Source organism: Lynx rufus, unplaced genomic scaffold, assembly GCF_022079265.1.
Source record: "Lynx rufus isolate CCGP_SWC_20201006 ecotype Redwood Valley unplaced genomic scaffold, mLynRuf1.p SCAF_8, whole genome shotgun sequence".
NCBI lineage: Eukaryota > Metazoa > Chordata > Mammalia > Carnivora > Felidae > Lynx > Lynx rufus.
The window spans coordinates 36,188,688-36,208,742 of record NW_025814896.1 but is presented as its reverse complement, the minus strand read 5'-3'; the positions used below and the strand labels follow the sequence as shown (position 1 = coordinate 36,208,742).

General features: G+C 38.3%; 1 protein-coding gene across 2 annotated transcripts in view; it reads right to left on the bottom strand.

Moving 5' to 3' along the window:
* SNAP25 (synaptosome associated protein 25) overlaps positions 1 to 18,083 on the bottom strand; it is a 28,966-nt gene extending 10,883 nt beyond the window's left edge. Inside the window, exons 1-4 of one of the 2 annotated variants that reach the window (XM_047069716.1) lie at positions 18,012 to 18,083; positions 16,077 to 16,118; positions 8,994 to 9,042; positions 2,139 to 2,256 (exon numbers count right to left, since the gene is read on the bottom strand). In XM_047069716.1, coding sequence (XP_046925672.1) covers positions 2,139 to 2,256; positions 8,994 to 9,042; positions 16,077 to 16,118; positions 18,012 to 18,083 — 281 coding nt within the window. Of the gene's footprint in view, positions 1 to 1,850; positions 1,969 to 2,138; positions 2,257 to 8,993; positions 9,043 to 16,076; positions 16,119 to 18,011 lie in introns of both variants that reach the window. The other variant, XM_047069715.1, reaches the window with a different exon arrangement.
* Between the last annotated feature and the right edge of the window lie 1,972 nt (positions 18,084 to 20,055).

Here is a 20,055-nt window from a genome sequence, read left to right as displayed (position 1 = left end):
ACACATGGTTTTTAAAGCATTATTTACACACAATAGGGAACACTTCAGTCAAGCTTTGAAGCTCAGTTAGGGTCTCTTATGCAATAAGGAATTAGTGCCAACTACTATGTGGAATTCGTAGGGGCCATCGTTTCATCTGAACATTAGAATCCATACCGGGGTTGGGCCTGCCTCCACACTTTCTCCACACAGTTGAAGAATGGGGAAATTGTATCTGTTGGAATTCATCGCAAAACAGGTGGAAATCTCACCTGGGGGGACAAGTGGCCACTGAAAAGGATATACAGGTAAATCTTGACTAACTGGAATGCATAGCAATGAGTCATCTTGGTGAATTAAATGCCTTTCTTAATTAACAGTGGGCCATGGAGGAAAATTTTGTTTCAGGGGTGATTGTTGAATATCTGTTAGATTCTCAAGCCACTTTCCTGCTTTAGAGTTTTAGGGTAGTGAACATGACTGACTTTTTCCTTGGTTATAGTTTCTCCTGATGTGCCTGATGGCCTTTCTTCTGAAGATCAACTCTTATTGTTTGGTTCCCTTAGGTATGGAAGTTATAGGATGTAGACTGAGTGGCAGAATGCAAACTTCCCAGGTTGCCCTTCAAGGAAAACCATTTTAAGTCTCTGATGTGATTTCCACCCCCACTTTGCTCAATTGTCTCTTTTTACTAAAAGTGGACGGAAGCAAAAGTATCAATACATTGAAGGTTCCGGTTAGCTAGATTCCAGTTAATCAGGCTTTACCGTAGATCATTCTTTTAAAACAGTTTTAAATTTATTTGTAAATTGAGCCCCTCCCCCTCCTAAATAGGAAGTGGGATATTTTAAAATCAGCCTCAAAGTTTAAAGGATGTGAATGGTCATATAATCAGCTAGAAATAACATCAATTGCTGTTCTAAAAGCTAGGATCAGGAGAGCTTTTAGGAAAAAGGCTTCTGTTCAAAGGGAGGTGGGAGGAGTGAGGGAGATTGGGTACGGGTTTAATTTTCCAAATGCATGTTGGACAATCCACTCATGCATTTTTTTTTCACCGCTAGTCAAATGAGACTATCTTCCAGAACCCTCATTTTCAGGTTCCTTCTGTTGCAAACCTTTATAACCACATGTCACATTTCTGCTACATTCCAAAAAAGCGTTGCAGAACCTGGAGGACAGTTGAATGTTTTGTGACGTCGTGCATGCAAAATCTACACATTTCAACATTTTAGGCAGTGTACAGGTAGATCTTCCAAGAGGAAGAATTTCGGAGGGATGGGTCCAATTTGAGTAAAGCTTGAGCACTTCTTGCTGAAGGGCTCATGGCCTCTGCAGTGGGTGCAGCTATGGCATCTATAGTCTAATCTCTGGACAGATTTGGTAACTGGTAGGGGAATCTCTTTCATACTCTCTATCTTACGGATGTTTGCTTAGGCCAAATTACTGGCCTCTTTTTCTTCCAAAAAATCAAACCATGACATATGTGTTTCTCAACTTCCAAACTCACCCCCCAGTCTTTTCTAACTCTGCAATTTTGGCTTTTGGGGTTGGGGGAAAAGAAAATTCCCTGGGCGCCTCTTTCTTGAGGCTGGTCTCTGGCTCAAGGTACACTTTCTGGAAAATGTTGAAACGTTCGTCAATAAAAGTTGCTGACAGTGAAGCTTTCACTGTAGTATGCCTGATTTTTAATGCATCAACAGTAACTCCTACTAATATCATCTATGCTATGAGATGAATACATTGGAGACGGTATTGATCTGTTCTGCATGCCACATGCTCATCCTGCCTCTGTGCTTGGCAGGAATGAGCTTGTCAAGGCTTGGAGATGGGCCTTGGGAAACCAAAGCTTCAGGCAGGCAGGCAGCACCTACTTGTTACAGGGACACACACAAAGCCCGCAGAATTTTCCTAGGTCCGTCAAATTCTTTTCTGCTTCTTTCATGTCCTTATTGATTTGGTCCATCCCTTCCTCAATGCGTTCCAGTTGTTCTGATTAAACACAAGTATTTTATCCCCACAGAATGAAGCAGATGGAAAAGGACAAAGAAAAAAAAGACAAAACTTCAGACATTCACTTTGACATTAAAAAAGAAAAAAATAAAAAGAAAGAAAGAAAGAAAACTGGACGCCACAGATTAGAGCTGGTACCCAGTACCTACTTGTTACAAGGACATATGAAAAGGCCACAGCATTTCCCTAAATCTTTTAAATTTTTCTCGGCCTCCTTCATGTCTTGGTTGATATGGTTCATGCCTTCTTCGACACGATCGAGTTGTTCTGGTTAGGACAAAGGGATGACAGTGTGGAATGAATTTTTTGGGGGTTTCCAACAGAACATGAGAAATGACTATGTGGAACGGAATTTGAAAGAGAAAGATATTACAATGCATGGTCCAAGAGGATGCATTGCTGTAGACTGGTGCTGCTGCCCTACACAGGCATAGGTGGAAGGAAACGAACAGAAATGATGCTCAAAATAGTTTGTAATTCAGACACGATGGGATGGGGTAGGTAGGCCTGTTTGATTCTGAGTGTCCAGGAAAACAGCACAGCATATTCACTTACTCAGACACCAGTGAAACCCGAGAGAAAGAAAAACGGGGTGTTAGCTTATGTTTTAGGCATTCAGATTTCATGCCACTATAGAAGGTATCTGCTTCAATTTTAACTATCTCTATCTTTTGGCTTTAAGCATCCTCGATCAGGTACAGGTAGAAAACAGAATCAATCTTCTTTGGGGAAAATAATTACAGCGATAATTAGCAATGGGTATCGGGTCTTTTTTCCCCTAGTAGTGGCTGTCTAGCCAAAGGTAGGCCATGGGCAGTTTTGGGTTTTGAATACTTAATCCATAGACACTGTTAAAAAAAAAAAAAAGTCAACATCAACAGAGTAATATGCCAAGTACCAGAACATTTAAATTCCTCTCTCATCCTGACTTACTTGCTATGCAAATTCTGGAAGGCATTTCACTTGATTTCCCAGTCTCTACAATGGGGGGGATGTTAGATCCCAAACCCAGGCAGACAGCAGGGAAAACAAATGCTTGGGGCTCTGGAGGAGGGGTGGCAGGCTGGAACATAGAGTCATCACTCCCAGCAAAGCCGACCCAAGTGTATCTGAGACATAGATCGATAGCCATAAAGCCGGCTTGTGCTTCTGGGTTGCCAGGGTTACATTCACTAATCTGATTAATTTTTCAACAGTTGTCACCAAATTGAGTAAATTACATGTTCAGTAAAGGGGTTTTTAAAACAGCTTTTAAGACTGTTAAAGGGAAGGAACAATGCAATGCCTATCTAGTTACAAAACCTAATTACACTTCCATCCCTCTTTTCATCTACATTTCCATGTACACATGCTTCTGGGAATAAAGGCTTGATTAGAATAAAACTGATAAATACATTTCCAGTCTAAGGGCATAAATAATCATTTAAAAACAATTTCACATTAAATTGTAGAGTGAAGATTATCATTCCAAAAAATGAAGATTAAGTTCCTTGCTGACCCAAACTGGGGAAACTGTCCATTTGGAAATCAAGAGCCCATTGTGTTCTCTCTTGTGGGACAAAGGATAGAATCCAGCTTATTTGGAATCTGCTACCTGTGCTATGCACCTCAAATGATGGATGAAGGCAAAATTTAGGTGTTTCTCCAGCGTTGGATAGCTGGAAGAAATAACAGTGTTGTGCTGGTGAACTTTTGCTGAGTATGTATAGGTATAGTAATGTCTTTAAGAAAATCTTTAAAAAGACTTTAAAAAAAATTGATGACAACTCTTGACATCCTAGAAGATTCTGTACCTTTCTAAAGACTTTATTCTAGTTCCCGTTAAAGAATGTAATAAACTAGTCTGCAGATTAAAAAAAAATAATAACTACTGAATGAGGGGATTGGGAGGGAGAGGCACAGCTCAACATGGCACAGCTCAACATTGTCAAAAGAAGAACCATGTTAAGTACAGACAGAAATCCCAATGGAATAATTGATAATAGCTTTCTGGAGTGCTGGGTTAGGATGGGATTGAAAGACATCTGGACTCAGAGGGAAAGCAAGCTGCATTCCACTAATACCAGCTGAAATACACGCAGATTATGGCATGGGCATACATATTCCGGCATTTGTCCTTCCCAAGGAGTTTCTCTTGAGTTAATATTTTGGCTAAAAATACAACATTTCAGGAGCCCCACCCACCATAGCCCCAGGGATTAGGCAGTAAAAAAAAAAGGCAATAAAATAAAAATGTGAATTGGTCCACAAGTGTTGTATTTCTGAACCAGGAATTCAAAATAAAATATAAAAACAAACAGGCTGGTCCCAATCGGTATTCCTAAAAGCTGGGTTCTATCATGGGTTGCCAGATTGTTAGGCAAAGGTCATAGCGAAGAGAGGGATGCCAAAGCTCTTACGGAAAAGTTGATTCAGAAAACTATGTTATAGCTACCAATATTGGTTGAATTGATCATTTTACCGAATTGAGTCAAACCTTTAATTAAAAACATGTGGAACCATTTTGTCATAGGTATTCTAACTTTTCATTTTTAGAGTGTACTGTTATGTTTGTGGATGTTTGGCATATTGGGACTTCATACAATTTCAATGGATTTCTGTGAGGAATCTCTCAGCAAATCCTTGAAAGTAATCAATATCCTCATTCCATTCCAGGGTGAACAGTAGCATCCAACTGACTGATGCAATGTACTGTCCATTGTTGATTGTTCCTTACCTCCCTAAGCTTGCTTTTTGGTTGTTTTCTGTCTCTTCCTGGAGACTAGGAAGATAGTAACATTTTGGGTTAGGAGAAGTATTCCAGTAGATGATGCTATATGTTGGGGCAAGAGATAGTACTTTCTTTTGCCATAGTTACTTGTGATAGATCCAGCAATGGCAGGATGCTCAGGGATCTAAGTTTAGAGACCTTTCCTACTAATCTTATTTAAGTAAGGCAACATGAGGCCCTTAGAATCCTCGACCTGGTTTAAAAACACACAGTAGAAGAATAGCAAGATGTCAATGCTATTGACCCAGTGTGCAAGCCTTCCTGAGTATATTCAGTTACCAGATGCTGCCTACATGATTTTCATTTTCCTTGGCATTGATGAACATATGGAAATTCATTAATAAGTTTAAATAGTCACGTGTGGCTAGTGGCTACCATAGTGCAGCTTTAGTCATTCATAACAGATATTGGTGTGTAGACTTTAGCAAAAGGAATGTTTTCTCAAATGCTACTTTGTACCTCCATGAACCTTTTAAGAAAGTTGGCAGTCACTCTGGGAGAGGCCTTACTTTGCTTTTACTCTGCCAGGCAAAGGTCAAAGATTTCCCTGTTTAGTTTGAAATTGATCCCATGGGATTGTCTCAAGAGCGGAGTCTTCAGCATTGAAACAAACACATAACCCAGCAAAGGCCAACAAAAGGAATAAGAGATACGGAGGTGAAAGGTTAAATCAGCCCACATTAGTGATGAGGTTGGTTTCATGGGGATTTCACTTGGAGACAAGTTTTCTAGAGAAATAAAAGTCCCAGGAATCAGTGCATTTCCAGGGCCATCTGTCATGCTCAGTGCTCCTTGGTGTCTCCTGATACCTGGGTATAAAACAAGAATCCCATAAAGAATTGCCGAGTGCAAGCCTTTGGCTGGACAACCTGGAATGGTTCTTTAGAAGGATGTCTGTTTCTTGAAACTCCTGTGCAGCTGCAGGGTAGAAGCAATCAACATTTTTGGTGTTGAGGCATAGACAAAATTAGTAGAGCATAACTGGAGAGACATTTTAAAGCAGTTACTGATCTAAACAATTAAACACAGCATACACAGAATTAAAATGCATTTACCATGGCAGTGAAGATAGTTGTGAAGATATGTTCATCTGTCATTTTAAAAGGTCCTAATCACCTTATAGTATAAACGAACATGTGTACCACTAAAGACCAGGCAGAAGCCACTTGCTTTTGGAGGTTTTACAGTTGCATGTTTTTTTTCTCAGTACCAATGCAATTACCATGCATCTGGTAAAACCAAAACTATTCTAGAAAATATGTTTAACCAAAGAATTCAGCATTTACTGTGATGTGGCCACAAATGAAATGTTTGAGCTGAGAACATTAACTATCTTGGGGGGGAAATCTGTTATTCTGCTTTCTTTCTCAGAGAATAATATATAGATGTTCCTGGGAATCATTTGTGCTTATGAATAATATATTTTTGTGTGGAGATTTTGGCAAATTTTATTTCTAGATTTTCTTCATCAAAGTGCAATGAAATCTGCAACTCAAGTAAGTATGTTATCCGCTTTCTCTCTTTTTAAATTTATTTAATTTTTTAATGTTAAGTAGGCTCTATGCCTAATGTGGGTCTTGAACTCACAACCCCAAGATCAAGAGTCTCACGCTCTACCTACTAAGCCATCCAGGCGCCCCTTTTCTCTTGATTCCACATTTGTATGTATTATTTTCCAAGTCTTCATGTCAATGCATTATAATATTGGGGGAAAAAAGCATCATCTTGAGCCTTTCTGAAAGCTTCCTTCCAATTATCATGCTCCCTTTTTTACTCCCTTCACATACAAATTACTAACAAAAACAGTTAATAAGATGGAACTCCTAATTATTTGGGTATATATGTATCAATTTAGCTCTGGAAATGAGGTAGTGCTTCTTCTACATGGGCACCTGCTGTTTAATTTTTTGAAAAAATGATTTGCTATGTCCTGAGTTTCAAAATCTGGCACATTGTTACACAGACCAAGCCAGCAAGTCTCACAATTATAACAACTTCATTTGGGGAGTTCTGAAGATTGCCACAGCTACTGTAATTCCTTCAAAATACAACTACTTCACTAGACTCCCTTACTTACATACACCTTTTGATAATTCGTATTTCAAAAATTGCAGGGAAGTGTTGGGCTTGATGTTAAATTGCTTTTAAAAGCTTTTTCTTTTGTTTTTTTTTAATTGGTTGGTATCTATTTATTGACAAAGTTCAATACAAATACATAATATAGAAACAAAAGCCTTTATATGACAGTCATGAAGATGTGCCCCTCAGAACTCTCTTCAAGAGGGAATTTGTAGTTAGTTCACATCTCTAGCTGATGCACCTATGGGATCTGCCAAAGCAATTGCATGGAGACCATGCTTCAAGTATCCCTGGGACGCTTCTAGCCTAGAGCTGAGCACAATGGAATCACTAAAGATGAGGTATTCCTGCCCATCACGGGGCTATCATTAGGTTATCTTAGCTACTGGGCTCCCCGTCAGCTTGGCTGACACTTTCTCAGAGCAGTATTGCAATCTGAGACTCTTCCTCCCCAAACTTCCTCCCCTCCATTCCTCTTACAAGTGTCAGACCTGTGTCAATCTGACTGGCTGTCCCTGTCTACTCCTGCTCCTCGTCTCTTGACTCATCACAGGTGTCCATAATAGATCTCAAACACTTCTGATTCTTGGCATTTGCTTCCCAGAGGATCCCAAATGATACCTTCCACTAGTTCCTCCATGTCCCAGCCCTAACTCTTCAGAAGTTGGTGAAGATTTATCTCATTTAGTGTAATGATTGCAGAATATTTCTTTATGGCCAGAACATAATTAATTTGGTTGCTCTCCCCACTGATAGACATTTAGGCCATTTCCAGTTTTACACTATTATAGGTTAGGCATGTACATTTCTCTTCTTCTAGCTGTCAATGTATATCTACAGCATATAATTCTAGAAGTAGAATGTTTTGGTCAAAGATGTGTGCACTTCATAATTTAAAGGATCATGACATTACTCTTCAAAAATTTTTATCAGTTTACAGTGCCTATCTGTACATTGAGAATCTCTGTGTTATCAAAACACTCACAGCATTGGTGATTATCAATTTTAAAAATTTGTATCAGTCTGTTCTAAAGAGTGGCATCTCATTATTGTTGTTGGTTCAGGCATGGCTTCATGCATCTATTTATAAATTGACAATTTATTTATATCTTAAATCCATTTTGCTTGTAGGTTTTGCCCTTTTCTTTGATGATATGCAGGTCTGTCTGTATTTTACGGAAATGCCTTAAGTCTGCTATCTGCTATCTTAATGGCTGTATGAACCTCCTTTGAGGTTCATTTATTTCAGAAGTTGGCTTGTGGTGTCCCATGTTGTGAATACATTTTACGTTTTTATCTTTGACATTAAAAAATTTTTCTCATGATTCCTAAGAATTTTCTAATGTTTTCAAAAATATAAATAACAAGAAAAAAGTTCTCAAAAATTTGTTTGTTATGATAAGAATTCAGAATAGAATCAGGTAACTAACTTGTGACTAGCATTAAATAAAAATTGCCATATGACTAGATGTATTGAGAAAAAAAAATATTACCCTTCTAGCTTCCACTTTAGAGTACAGAGATGATTTTCCTTGATACTCTGATTTTCATTGCTTCTAGCATTTCCATAATAATTTAAAAAACAATTTAAATATTTTAAGTGGTTCAATTTCCTATTTTCCAATAATCTCCCTCAGCTTCTATCCTGTTAAAGACAGCTTCTAGTTATTTAAGGAATCCTCATGATGACGTGGAAATCAAAACTGCCAGACACTGAATTAGGATGGTCAGAAGAAATGGACAATGTGATATACTATTCTCTCATTCTATCTAGGGATTATTACAAGAAACTAAATTTATGGGGAAAACTGGGGATAAGGGGGAATCAGAGAATTCTCAAACCGTCCAAAATACTACCATTAAAAGAAAATACAAACACATGAGTTTTGCCTTCAAAATTCTGTTATTCCAACATATATAACAGGGAGAGTAGTAACATTCAATCAGTCATGAAGGCCTCAATACTCCCATACATTTACCAGTGTTTTCAACAAAGAAAGGGAGAAAAGCAAGACGATGAAAACTCTAGAACCCTCATATTCCTACATGCGTGTAACACGTGTCAAAAGGACCACCTGTGTATGCAAAAATAATTTTTTGAAAATGCACTTTATTCAGATGAGGAATTGTTCTTACTGAAGAAATCTCAACTTACCTCCTTGTTCATCCAACATAACCAAAGTCCTGATACCAGCATCTTTACTCTACATTCCAACAATGGTAGCAAAGTTGAAAAGCAGTTAGAGAGAGAAAAGAGAGAAACAGAAATCAGTAAGGGGACAATTAGCCCAAGAAATGGAAAATGAAGAAGGACCAAAGGAAAGAGAGGGAGGAAATAGGGCAAGAGTATTAAGGGCTGGGGAGGGATCAGAGGAAGGGGTCACCTATGGACTTGCTCTCTCAGTGATTCTTAGGATAGAAGAGGGGATGTAGCTCAGTCTCCATGGAGGTAGGGCTGGGGATGGGGCTGGCATGAAACTGGAATACACAACTTAGTATTATACTGTGAAGTACTTGGAAAACAAAAATGCCTTATAGTTTCTATAACACCATCCACGGAAAGCAAATCTTCCAAAATCTAGACTAAATCTTCTCTGGCATGATACATCAGGAAGTTTCCCTCAAGTGAATAGGGAAAGGATGACCAAGTGGAAAGTAAGAAACTTTGGGGCAAAATTTTTAGGTTGATCAAAAGAGATCATTGCTTCACAAAGGTTGAGAAATACAGGCCCAAACAGAACTCACTCTCCCATTTTCTCTCTACAGGGGAAAATTCTGTGAGATTTAGAAAATGGATGGATGGATGAGAAATAAGGGCTCTTTATTCTGAAATCTAAAATTCTGCACAGTAAGAGAATGAGAAAATAATTCAGCCACAAGCTTTACTGCAGTTATTTTGTGCAGAAGTCTGTAAAAGGCACCCCTCACTTCACTCCTTATGATCTAAACAAATTGAATACCTGAACCATTTGGGGGATGGGAGTAGGAGTTGGTGGGTAGGGAAAAGGAACACAGATATTTGCATGGCCCAACCTTAAAAACCATCATTCCTGGGAATTCAAACTAGTTAAGGAAAGACCTTTGTTTCATAGGGTGATTGTTAATAAGTATAAAGTGGCATTGCTAATAGTTGGGATTAATTGGTTTTTTGAGGAATGCTCATGGTGGCCCCAAGAATAAGCTCAAAAGTAAGACATCTCTCATGGCCCCATTTATTTTCCAGGGATTTATTTTAAACCAAGAACTAAGAAAGAAAGACAAGTTAGTGGAGGTCAACAGAGGTAGTTTATTTACTAATTTATTATTTTTATTATTATTATTTTTTAATAGTATTTTAACAGCTCAGTTCCAATAGGACTTCTAAAAAATAGAACACTGAAAATGTTTTTTTGTGAATTTTATAAACTCACCATTTCAGAGAATGTGTAGTTAACTCTCCTAGACAGGAAAAGCCAAGTTACTCTTGAACATGTTTTGATAGGCTTTAGTTGTGAGGTTAGGGTGTAGTCTGTAGAGCTTAGGATGACTTCAGGAGTCCTCAACAGCACAGATTCTGGAGCCAGACTCTGCCCTGAGATCCTGGTGATTTCATTTCCTAGCTGTGGGACCTTGGGTACATGTCTTAATTACTCTGTGCCTCATTTTCCTCATTTGTAATATAATAATAATAGTTAATACCTCATTGAGTTGTCATGGGAATTAAGTGAAATAGTACATCCCACATGCTAGACTGGTGATTGGCCTACAGTTAGCATGACAAAAGTGTATATAAAATAAATACCCTCAGCAAATGCGTCTATAAAAGGATATCTAGGCAAATGCAAAATATCATCATTACCAACTACCATCAGAAGCTTCCTGACCACTACCTCCCAAACCTTCAAGTGCATATGTATCCCCTGCATAGGAAACAGCTTGTTTAAATGTAGATCCTTAGGGTGCCTGGGTGGCTCAGTCGGTTAAGCATCCAACTTCGGCTCAGGTCATGATCTTGCGTTCGTGAGTTCAAGCCCTGTGTCGGGCTCTGTGCTGACAGCTCAGAGCCTGGAGCCTGCTTCAGATTCTGTGTCTCCTCCTCTCTCTGCCCCTCCCATGCTCATGCTCTGTCTCTCAATAATAAATAAATGTTAAGAAAATTTTTTTTAATGTAGATCCTTATTCAGTGGGACTGGGATAGAGCCTGAGAGTTTGCATTCTGAATGAGCTCTACCATCTAATGATACTGCTGGTGCCCAGACACACGCTGAACAGCAAGATTCCAGACCCCAAAACACGTTTGTCTACACTAGCTGGTACTTTAACAATTTCTGTGCCCTTTTTCCTGCAAATTTTAGCCTTTGCTTAAGAGAAGAAATTGTAAAAAGCAGATGGCCTTATTCAAGCATATGGATGTGACAAGGTAAGTACTGGTGAGGACAGAATCACCTCAGAGAGCATTTTCTCTTTATAGGACACAACTCAAAGCCATGCATGAAATCCCTGTTCCATTCTACTGGGGACACAGGATGAGAAGCAGCTAGTGACTTCAGTTTGGACAGTCCAGGTCTCATCTGTTCACACTCTCTGTTGTACTTTCTATGGAAGTCTGCAAGTATAACTTCACATTTGTTCAATTTGCTGCTAAATGTTTCAGTGCTGGAATGACTCACAGAACTAATCTGAAGGAACAAGAGCTTGCTCCCATTTGGGTAAATAGAAGCTGCGGGTACCTAATCAGGGAGTCAGGAACACTGGGCTGCGCTCTTAGTTCAATCAGCAACTAGTCATGAGATTGTGGAAGAGTCACTTGATTTTTAGCATGTTTCCCCATGTTTAAGATAAGGGTAAAGATGCCAAAGAAGACTGGGTGGTTACTGGGTTGGTGTTCATTCACTCATTTGTTTATTCATTTGTTCATTCATTCATTCATTCATTCACTGATTATTTATTGAGCCTCCACTCTGTTCCAGGCACTAAGGTAAGGGCCAAGCATATGGCTTCTCAACTGCTTCACAGAGTTAGACACAGTTTGGTTAGGTGGACAGAGTTGGGATCTGGGAGTTGATAATTTCAAATTTTAGACTTATCTTTGTAGTTCTATTGTAAGAGTCACTTGTTCTGTGTCTCAGCTTCCCTAGGTGTCAGATAGGGAAAGAAACAGCTCCCTTACTGCCCAGAGTACTTATAAAGATTAAAATGAACTCAGAAAGTAAAGGCTTCTAAAAGTTCACTCTATGGAAGGCTGTATTTACAAAAAGCAATTAAGATAAAGGATTTAATTTGTATAGAATCTCAATCAGTTTAGAATGGGCTGCTGTGTTTGTTTTTTCAGATCCTTTTGCTTTTTGCAGAATTCTCAAAGGAAAAAGTAAATATGGTAGGGTTTGCTGGTGGAAGGGGAGTGCTGTGTGTAAGAATTCACAGTCTGGGATCTGGGATTCACTAGACCTGGGTTTTAATTTCATGTGTACCATTTGTAGCTGGGTATCTCAAGCAAGTTACTTAACCACTGTGTACTTCAATTTCCTCCTTGGTAAGATGGAGATCAGAATAGTAGTAAAAGGTGGCTACCTACAAGGGTTAAGTTAGATTATATATGTTTGATGATGATGGCTCTAGGTATAGTACCCTACACATAGTAGGTTCTCAATAAATTTTAGAACTTACATTTGACTCCACTGTATTCCTGACAGTTTTTATCAAAATAACTGGATTATTCTTTGGGGATACTAGAAATGTAAGGGAGAAGGGCAGGGATGGGGATAATATTTCAGGAAAGGCAGAATATTACTTTTCTCTTATTCTTAAGGAGTATTGTGTTTTAATAGCTAGGAATGAGAGAAGATGGTTCCATTTTTGTCTTAGCTCTATTCTTGGTTTCTGTTTGAGAGTGCTGGGAAAATTGTCTACCTAAAAACCAGGGAGTTGGAGATGTCAGGAATTTTTTTTCTTTCTTTTTCTTTCTCTATTTGTATTTTCCCTTTCTCGCAGATGAACTAAGACCATGTTTCTAGAACATTTTAAAGTCTTTCTTTTCTCATTCTGAGATGCTTTCCCCAAAGCCCAACACATCTGAACTAAAACCAGGACTGTCTAGGCACTATCTTAACTGCTAGAATTCCAAAAGACCCCATATCTACCTATAGGAAAACAACTGCCCTGCCTCAATTTTCCAGTTTTAGTAGAAAGTCTGGCATAACAAAGACATAGCTTTAGAATGCTTATTCCCTTCTCATTACCAGAGTGTCTTGAAAGATAAATTGGGATGAAAAGAAAAGATCCTTAAAACATCCATGCAAAAAACACCACACAGAGCCTCAGTAACTATCACTCCAGGAAAGCTCTGTGTGGTGCCTCTGAATTGGCCTGCCCTAAAGCAGTGGGGCTTTCCTGGGGCTAGTTTTCATAGCTCAAGGCATTCATGTGTAGATTTCATTTCCAGCATTTATTGTCAGCAGAGTTAGCCTTTTCGCCCAGAACCAAATACTGTAGAGACATTCATGACTTTATTACCAGAATTAATTGTTCCCTCTTATGTGCTCCAAAGGCAGGTAAGGCCTTGAATTTGGAGAGTTATTTTCATACCTGGTTTCCTGCACGATACAAATTTATATCTTCCCTCAGACCTCCAAAGTTAGGAATTCCATACATGTTTGTTGAAGAACAGCCATCAGAAGAGCCAGTTTGCAACTCTAGGCTGGGAACCAAGTGTTATATGATTTCTAATCTTTTTACCTGTATATGGTATCTAGCTTTTCTGAACTTTCCCAATTGACTTATGTGTAACTTTACACTATCCTTGAAATGCCAATAATGGCTTCTATTAAAAAGTAAGATTCTACACCTGCCACTCTGTTACACCCTAAAGTCTATGAGGGATGGCACAAAGTCATATACTGAACTGAAAGTGGGGTTGTCTGCCTTAGGGAGACTTTACAAATGTAGTGACCTTTCCTGTCTTTGAGACTAAATTTCAATAAGAATTCAGCTCAATTCAAATTAGATAGCACTGATGCACTCTGGGATCATGGGGAAGATCCTGGTATTTCAGTGCTCGTATTTGCCAAATGATTTCTGCCCTTGATGAATATTTAATGCTGATTCTCTTTAAAGAAAATTTCTTTTTTGATTGAAAAGCAGACTATCATCTGAATAGCCATTGCCCTAGACATAAGGGGTGTTTGACCATCAATATAAAATAACCCAGGAGGAAGTAAGAGCAATCAGTCTACTCCAATAATGCCTTGCTCGTAATTTCCCGAGGATAGAAAGTCTAATAGCCTCCTTTCATTTATAGAGGTGGGACTAGCTTCTGTCTGTTTCACCCCTGGTGCTATAAGATGCAACTTCATGCTTGATCAAGAAATACCTTAAGAGAAACAAAAATGTATGATTTAAGTATCCTACTTTAATCCGTAGAGCTTTTGAGACTCTCCCTCTGTTAGAATAAATGAGAGCAGACACTTCTTTCTCAAGACTGACTGACACTACTTGCAAGTTAAGAAGAGGCAAAAAAATATTGGTTGGCCCAAAGACTCCAATGGGTGAGGGGCCAGTTCAAAGTGATGCATTTTAATGCATTTGCTCCACCATTTTCCCACATTCTAAGCAGTGTTTCAACTTGCATACGTGGGCAAATTGGTAACAGTTCTGGTACTTTAGAAATTTACTTGACACATGCATACACGTAAACAAAAATGAAAAACGAGCCTAGAGGCTATGGTTGAAGGTCATAAAGACATAGAACATAATAATGTCAGCTGACATGTGGGTTCGCTTCATTTCAACATGAGAACTCACGTGGGAATGTCACAAAAATGTGATTCATTTCTTCTCATGATGGGTTGAGGGACAATAAGCTAACTCTAGAAAGCCTCACCAGCACTCTTAGATTTAGAATATCTGCCTCCTTCTTGGTCCTCAAGTATTTCTGCATGAGTTGTGTTCCCAGGGTAGAGCAAAGACAATATTTCTCTTCCTTTAGAGATAGAAAGCTGCTTCATGTGATGCCGAGGGCTCCTTTGTTGGCCTGCCTTCCTATAGGGGCCAATTTATGCTACATTACAGGCTCAAATTCTCATTTCTCATGATAACCGATTTCATTATGTGTACCTCTCACCCTTTCCTCAGTGTCCTGGGGCGCCCACGGCACTACCTTCTCCCCACTCCTCCTGTGGCAATTCACATGTAGCCAGTATTTCATTTCTGGGTAAGAAGCTGAAAGTGCAGAAATAAGGGAAGACATTGGCTTCTGTAGTGTGAGAGGCAGCTGAACTTCCTTTTAGCCTTATAAAATTGATCTTTTTCCTTTCATGTCATTGCATAAGCAATTTACAGTAGCATGAGGCAAATAGGCTCATTTAATCATTCTCCTTGAGAACACGGAAGATCTCGAAAAATGATAACCACACATGAATTGATAAGCAGTTTCAAAGCATAGCTAAAACAGCATTTCACTGAATAAAAACTATTAGGCTTGTTTTATTCAGTTCAGATAAATATAGCCCATCCCATTCTTTTTCCACTTCATCTCTCCCAATAGACAAGTTCAATTAATCCATTTATTCTTCCTGGTTGACTGCTGCTCTACCAAATTGGAAAGAGCAAGGTTTATTGTAAGTGCCCTTTTGATTCCATTATTGCTATCTGTCCTATTTTACCCATTTAAAAATAGTTTGGGATTCATTAACCATGCCTCGCAAATGGATGTTTAATCCAGAGTCAGGAACATAAAAGAGCTTCTATATGTGCGTTGTGGACTTGAAATTCCTTTTATCAAAAAATTTCCCTATTATTTCATGAATTTTACTGCCTGACTCTCAATATTACAATTTCTGAAAATGTTGTATCTATTGGGAAATATATTTTTAAAAGTCATATATATATGTGGTTAAGTCAAAACAGAATGTCAAGATGAGATGTGACCTAGAGGCATCAAAGTCATTACAAGGGAAGTTTTTATGTAGATAATTCCTTATATTTGCTTAAAGTGATTCAATCTTATATGAAGATTTCTTGGGAGCATTTACTTGGAAATACCATCCATCTCTACTTCCCAGACTATAAAGGTAGCCAGGGCTGGGAGAGAGAGGGGATAGTTTAATGGCTGCCTGACATCTCCCTCATTAACGTGGCTTCCTGGTAGACTTCATTAGCTCTGGAATCAATGGGATCATGGCCTAGGAAAAGGCAGTAGGGTCTAGGAAAAGAATATGCCAGCAAAAGGAATTCATTATCTTGAAATCCGACCACTCCTTACCTCTTCAACCAGTTGCAGCATACGACGGGTGCTTTCCAGTGACTGAGATTTAAAAAAAATGCATAAATATTATCAGTGCAGAATCCAGAGGTCTTGGAAAACCAGAACTATTCTCTTTACTTGAGAAACACAAAGGGTTACTATCACATATTCTTTTAAGTTTATAACTGAAACACATTTTCAATCTCTTTCCTATCAGTCTTTCTACATAATAAGATTCCCTAAAGCAATTACATTAAAGCTGATCTTCTAAAATCAAAACCATATGAAGCTGATCTTGATATCAAAGACAAAGTAATCTGGAAAAGATAATTTTGCATGTGCAGGATGCATGAAAAATTATCTCAAATACTCAGACGACTAATTTGGCCTCCCTGGACCAGGAATATTGAATTTTAAACACAAACATAATTTTTCATGAATTGAGATGAATCTAACATCAAGTTTCTCATAAAGCTCCTAGAAACACAATTGGAAGTTCTTATCAATACAAATTAAGCTGTCGCCTTAGGGTGAAAAAAAATCAAGCATGTTTGAAATAACTAGCCTATAGGAGACAGCTATAATAATTATCTTCATCCTTAGATAAGACAAAGTGAGACGGAAAATCTGAAGTCAGCACTGGTCCCTCGGGCACAGCGTTGTCTCTTTTTTCTCAGTTCTTTTGAAACTAACAACTAGACTCCAGCAACCAGGGTGATTTCTCAAGGCTTTGCTTTTAAGTGACAAACTTATTTTGGACAAGATTCTGCAGAAATGTGAAGAATGTTAACTTTCCTGGAAGAGCTGTCAGGAGGCTGCTTTTTGAAATAAATGGCTGTAAGCAGTGGTATGCTAGTAAATGCTAAACAAACAGCTCTCTGGAAAACATATATGAATATGTATATATGTATTTAAATTTACTATTTTTCTGATATAAGGGATGGAGAGCATTAAGTTTACAAATAATTCCATATAGCCAATTGATTCTCTCCCAGAAAGTTTCTGTTAAGGTTTGCAGAACTCTTGTGTCCAATGCTAAGCGTGCAAAGAACAAGTGTAGTTCTAACAGGAATGTTGGTTGATATTTTCATTTACATTAATGAATAAAAGGAATGTGAAACAATGAGGACATGTTGGAACTTCACTAGTTTGTCAATGATGCAGGTGACTTCTTTACTGACGAGAACAAAAATTTTTGAATACTGGAAGATTTCCTCCATTTTTTTGTGTTAATTGAAGAATAATGGCTAGAGACAGGCAGACTTTTAAGGTTATTAATATATTTTCTCTACTTTCATAAGTCTAGACAAACAATAAAACAGTAAGTCAGCCCTGACTTGTAGTGCCTGCAGATTCCTGGGATATAAATACTCTTAATCTGTCTGATTTTTAACTATACCATGGTGTCACTGAAGGTGAACTTGGGAAGATGTACAGTAACGTACCATTACATGGTATTCCTACACTATAGATACAACACAAGTCAAGAACTTTGAAATCATAGATAGAAGTAAAATACAGTAAAATAATTAGGATGTGATGAGTTTTGAGTATTTATTAATTTTGGTTTTAATATAATTTATTTAATTGTCAGTTTATATAATTCAATTTTAGTACCAGTTTGCAAAATTCTGGAAAATGTAATAATCACCTCTCAGAATTAGGCCAGCTCTAGCACACTGTAGGCTATAAGATATCCGGAGACATTGCTTTTTTTAGAAGATCTTGACTTTTCTAGGTTTCTAGAAATTGGGAGTTTAGGGTAAGTCATTACTTGTACGTAGGTTTATCAAACCATTCCTGTCTGCAGAGGTATCAGGTATATTGAATATCAAAGTCATACCCCACTGTTTTTTAAATTGAAATGTTGGAAGACCTTTTCCACCTGAACCTGAATAAGTCAAACTACTCAGTTCCCCATCTTTTGTTCCTTTCCTGTGTCCCATCCCTCACCTCATCAGCCAGCTGGTCAGCCCTTCGCTGCATCTCCTCCAGTTCATTGCGCATGTCCGCGTCTTCAGCCATGGTAGTGGTGGTGGGGGGAGGTGGCTGGGTGCTTGGGCTGGGGGGTCAGTGATGGGTTTGGACACAAAACCTGAAAGAAACAGATTTGAACATGTAAGGGTTTATATGAGCGCATGTAGTATGTGCAAATAGGAGAAGATCTCAATAGCCCACACTCTTTCTCCATAACTCAGTCATCTTCTGAAAGGTGGAAGCCATACTCAGACCAGGATCAACAGAATTTTGCTGTTTCTCCAAAGGGTGCATTATGAATGTATACTTGCCAATTTTACAATGTAGACAGATACCTACGAAGATATCAGATAACTATGAAGCATTCTTAAGACACAAATCACCCAGGATTTTGGAATGACAATATGGAGGGATGCTGTTCTGGGTTAGTATGCTTTTAACCTCATATTTATTTTTTATTTTTATTTTATTTTTAAGAGCTTTATTGAGGTATAACTGACATATAATAAACCCCACATATTTGAAGTATATAATTTGAAAAGTTTTGACATATGTATACACCCAGGAAACCATGACCACAATTAAGAAAATATATCCATCACCCCCCAAAATTTGGTCATGCTCTTTGTAATCCTACCCACACATTCAATCTCACCTTACCCCAGGGCTGAGACACTTGTTATTTGCTTTCTGTTACTATAAATCAGTTTGCAATTCCTAGAATTTTATATAAATGAATGATACTGTATGTGTCATTTTTTTCCTCATTTCTTTCACTTAGCATAATTATTTTGAGATTATGTTGTAGCATGTATTAATAGTTTGTTACTTTTTGATGTTGAGTAGTATTCCATTGCATTTAGAAGCATTTAGAATATAGGGCTAAGGGGAGGCTACCTGAAGATGTGTTACTTTGGCATACAGATTATTTACAGCTGAAAACAATCAAGGCCCAAAAGACTCAGGAAGAAATTTGACTCTCTCCCTAACTGCCTACAAGAATTTAGATAGAGGACCTCCTCCTGGAAAGGAGTTATCACCATAGATAACTACAGTATAACAAGAACTAGGGGTGGTAGACCAAGAAGGATTAAGCGAAGTCTGATTGTTAAAATTCCTCCCTATGCCATTTGTTTCTGTATGGTCCAGCAAACATTTACTCTTCTTTTTTTTTTTTTTTTTTTTTATCTTCCTGGAAATTTCTCCCTTTCAAGTCCCAGATCCCTACACCCTTCTCCTTAGTTCAGGGTGACATATATACCTCATTTTGACTGACTGTCTTTGGAACTCATGTCTACATGGATTCCCCATACATACATAATTAAATTTTATTTTCTCCTGTTAATCGGTCTCAAATGCATTTAATTCTTAGGCCAGCTAAAGGAATCCTGAATGACAGATAATTTTTTCCTCCTCCAGCAAGGAGCTCCAGGCAGAAAATCTTTAGTCTCTTGCAGTTGTTATCAGAGTTTGCCAAGAAGGCTTATTGACTATGCAGAACTATTTTCCCAAAAAGGGTTGGATCCTTATCCCTGAAATGTGACCAGCCCATTTTATGGTTATACTCTTGAAATCCCATATGATGCAAATTACAGGTAGCCACACTGAGCTCCCTCCAGAGCCAACCAGCACCCTCTCCCTCTTCCTTTTTCCCTTCTTTCTTTATCTTGTCTTTCCTTCTTTTTCAAATACTTACTGAGTACCTATAATATGCCAGGGCAGTGTTAGGCACTAAAGATATTGATGAACGAGACAGGTAAATTCATTGCTATCACAGAGCAACAGCCTAATTAGAAAGATGGGAGTAAAATAAGGAAATTAAATTACTTAGTGTGAAACTGATTATATTTGGGGATATACCATGGGTGCCCATGGGTCATAGCAGGTTTCCCTGAGGAAGTCATGTCCCCAGCAAAGGCCATCAGAGGTAATGGGATAAAGAGCCTAAGGAAGGGTTCAAGAGGATAAATATTTGATATGATAAAACCTTCTCTGTGAGTAGTGAAATTATAGAAGCCAT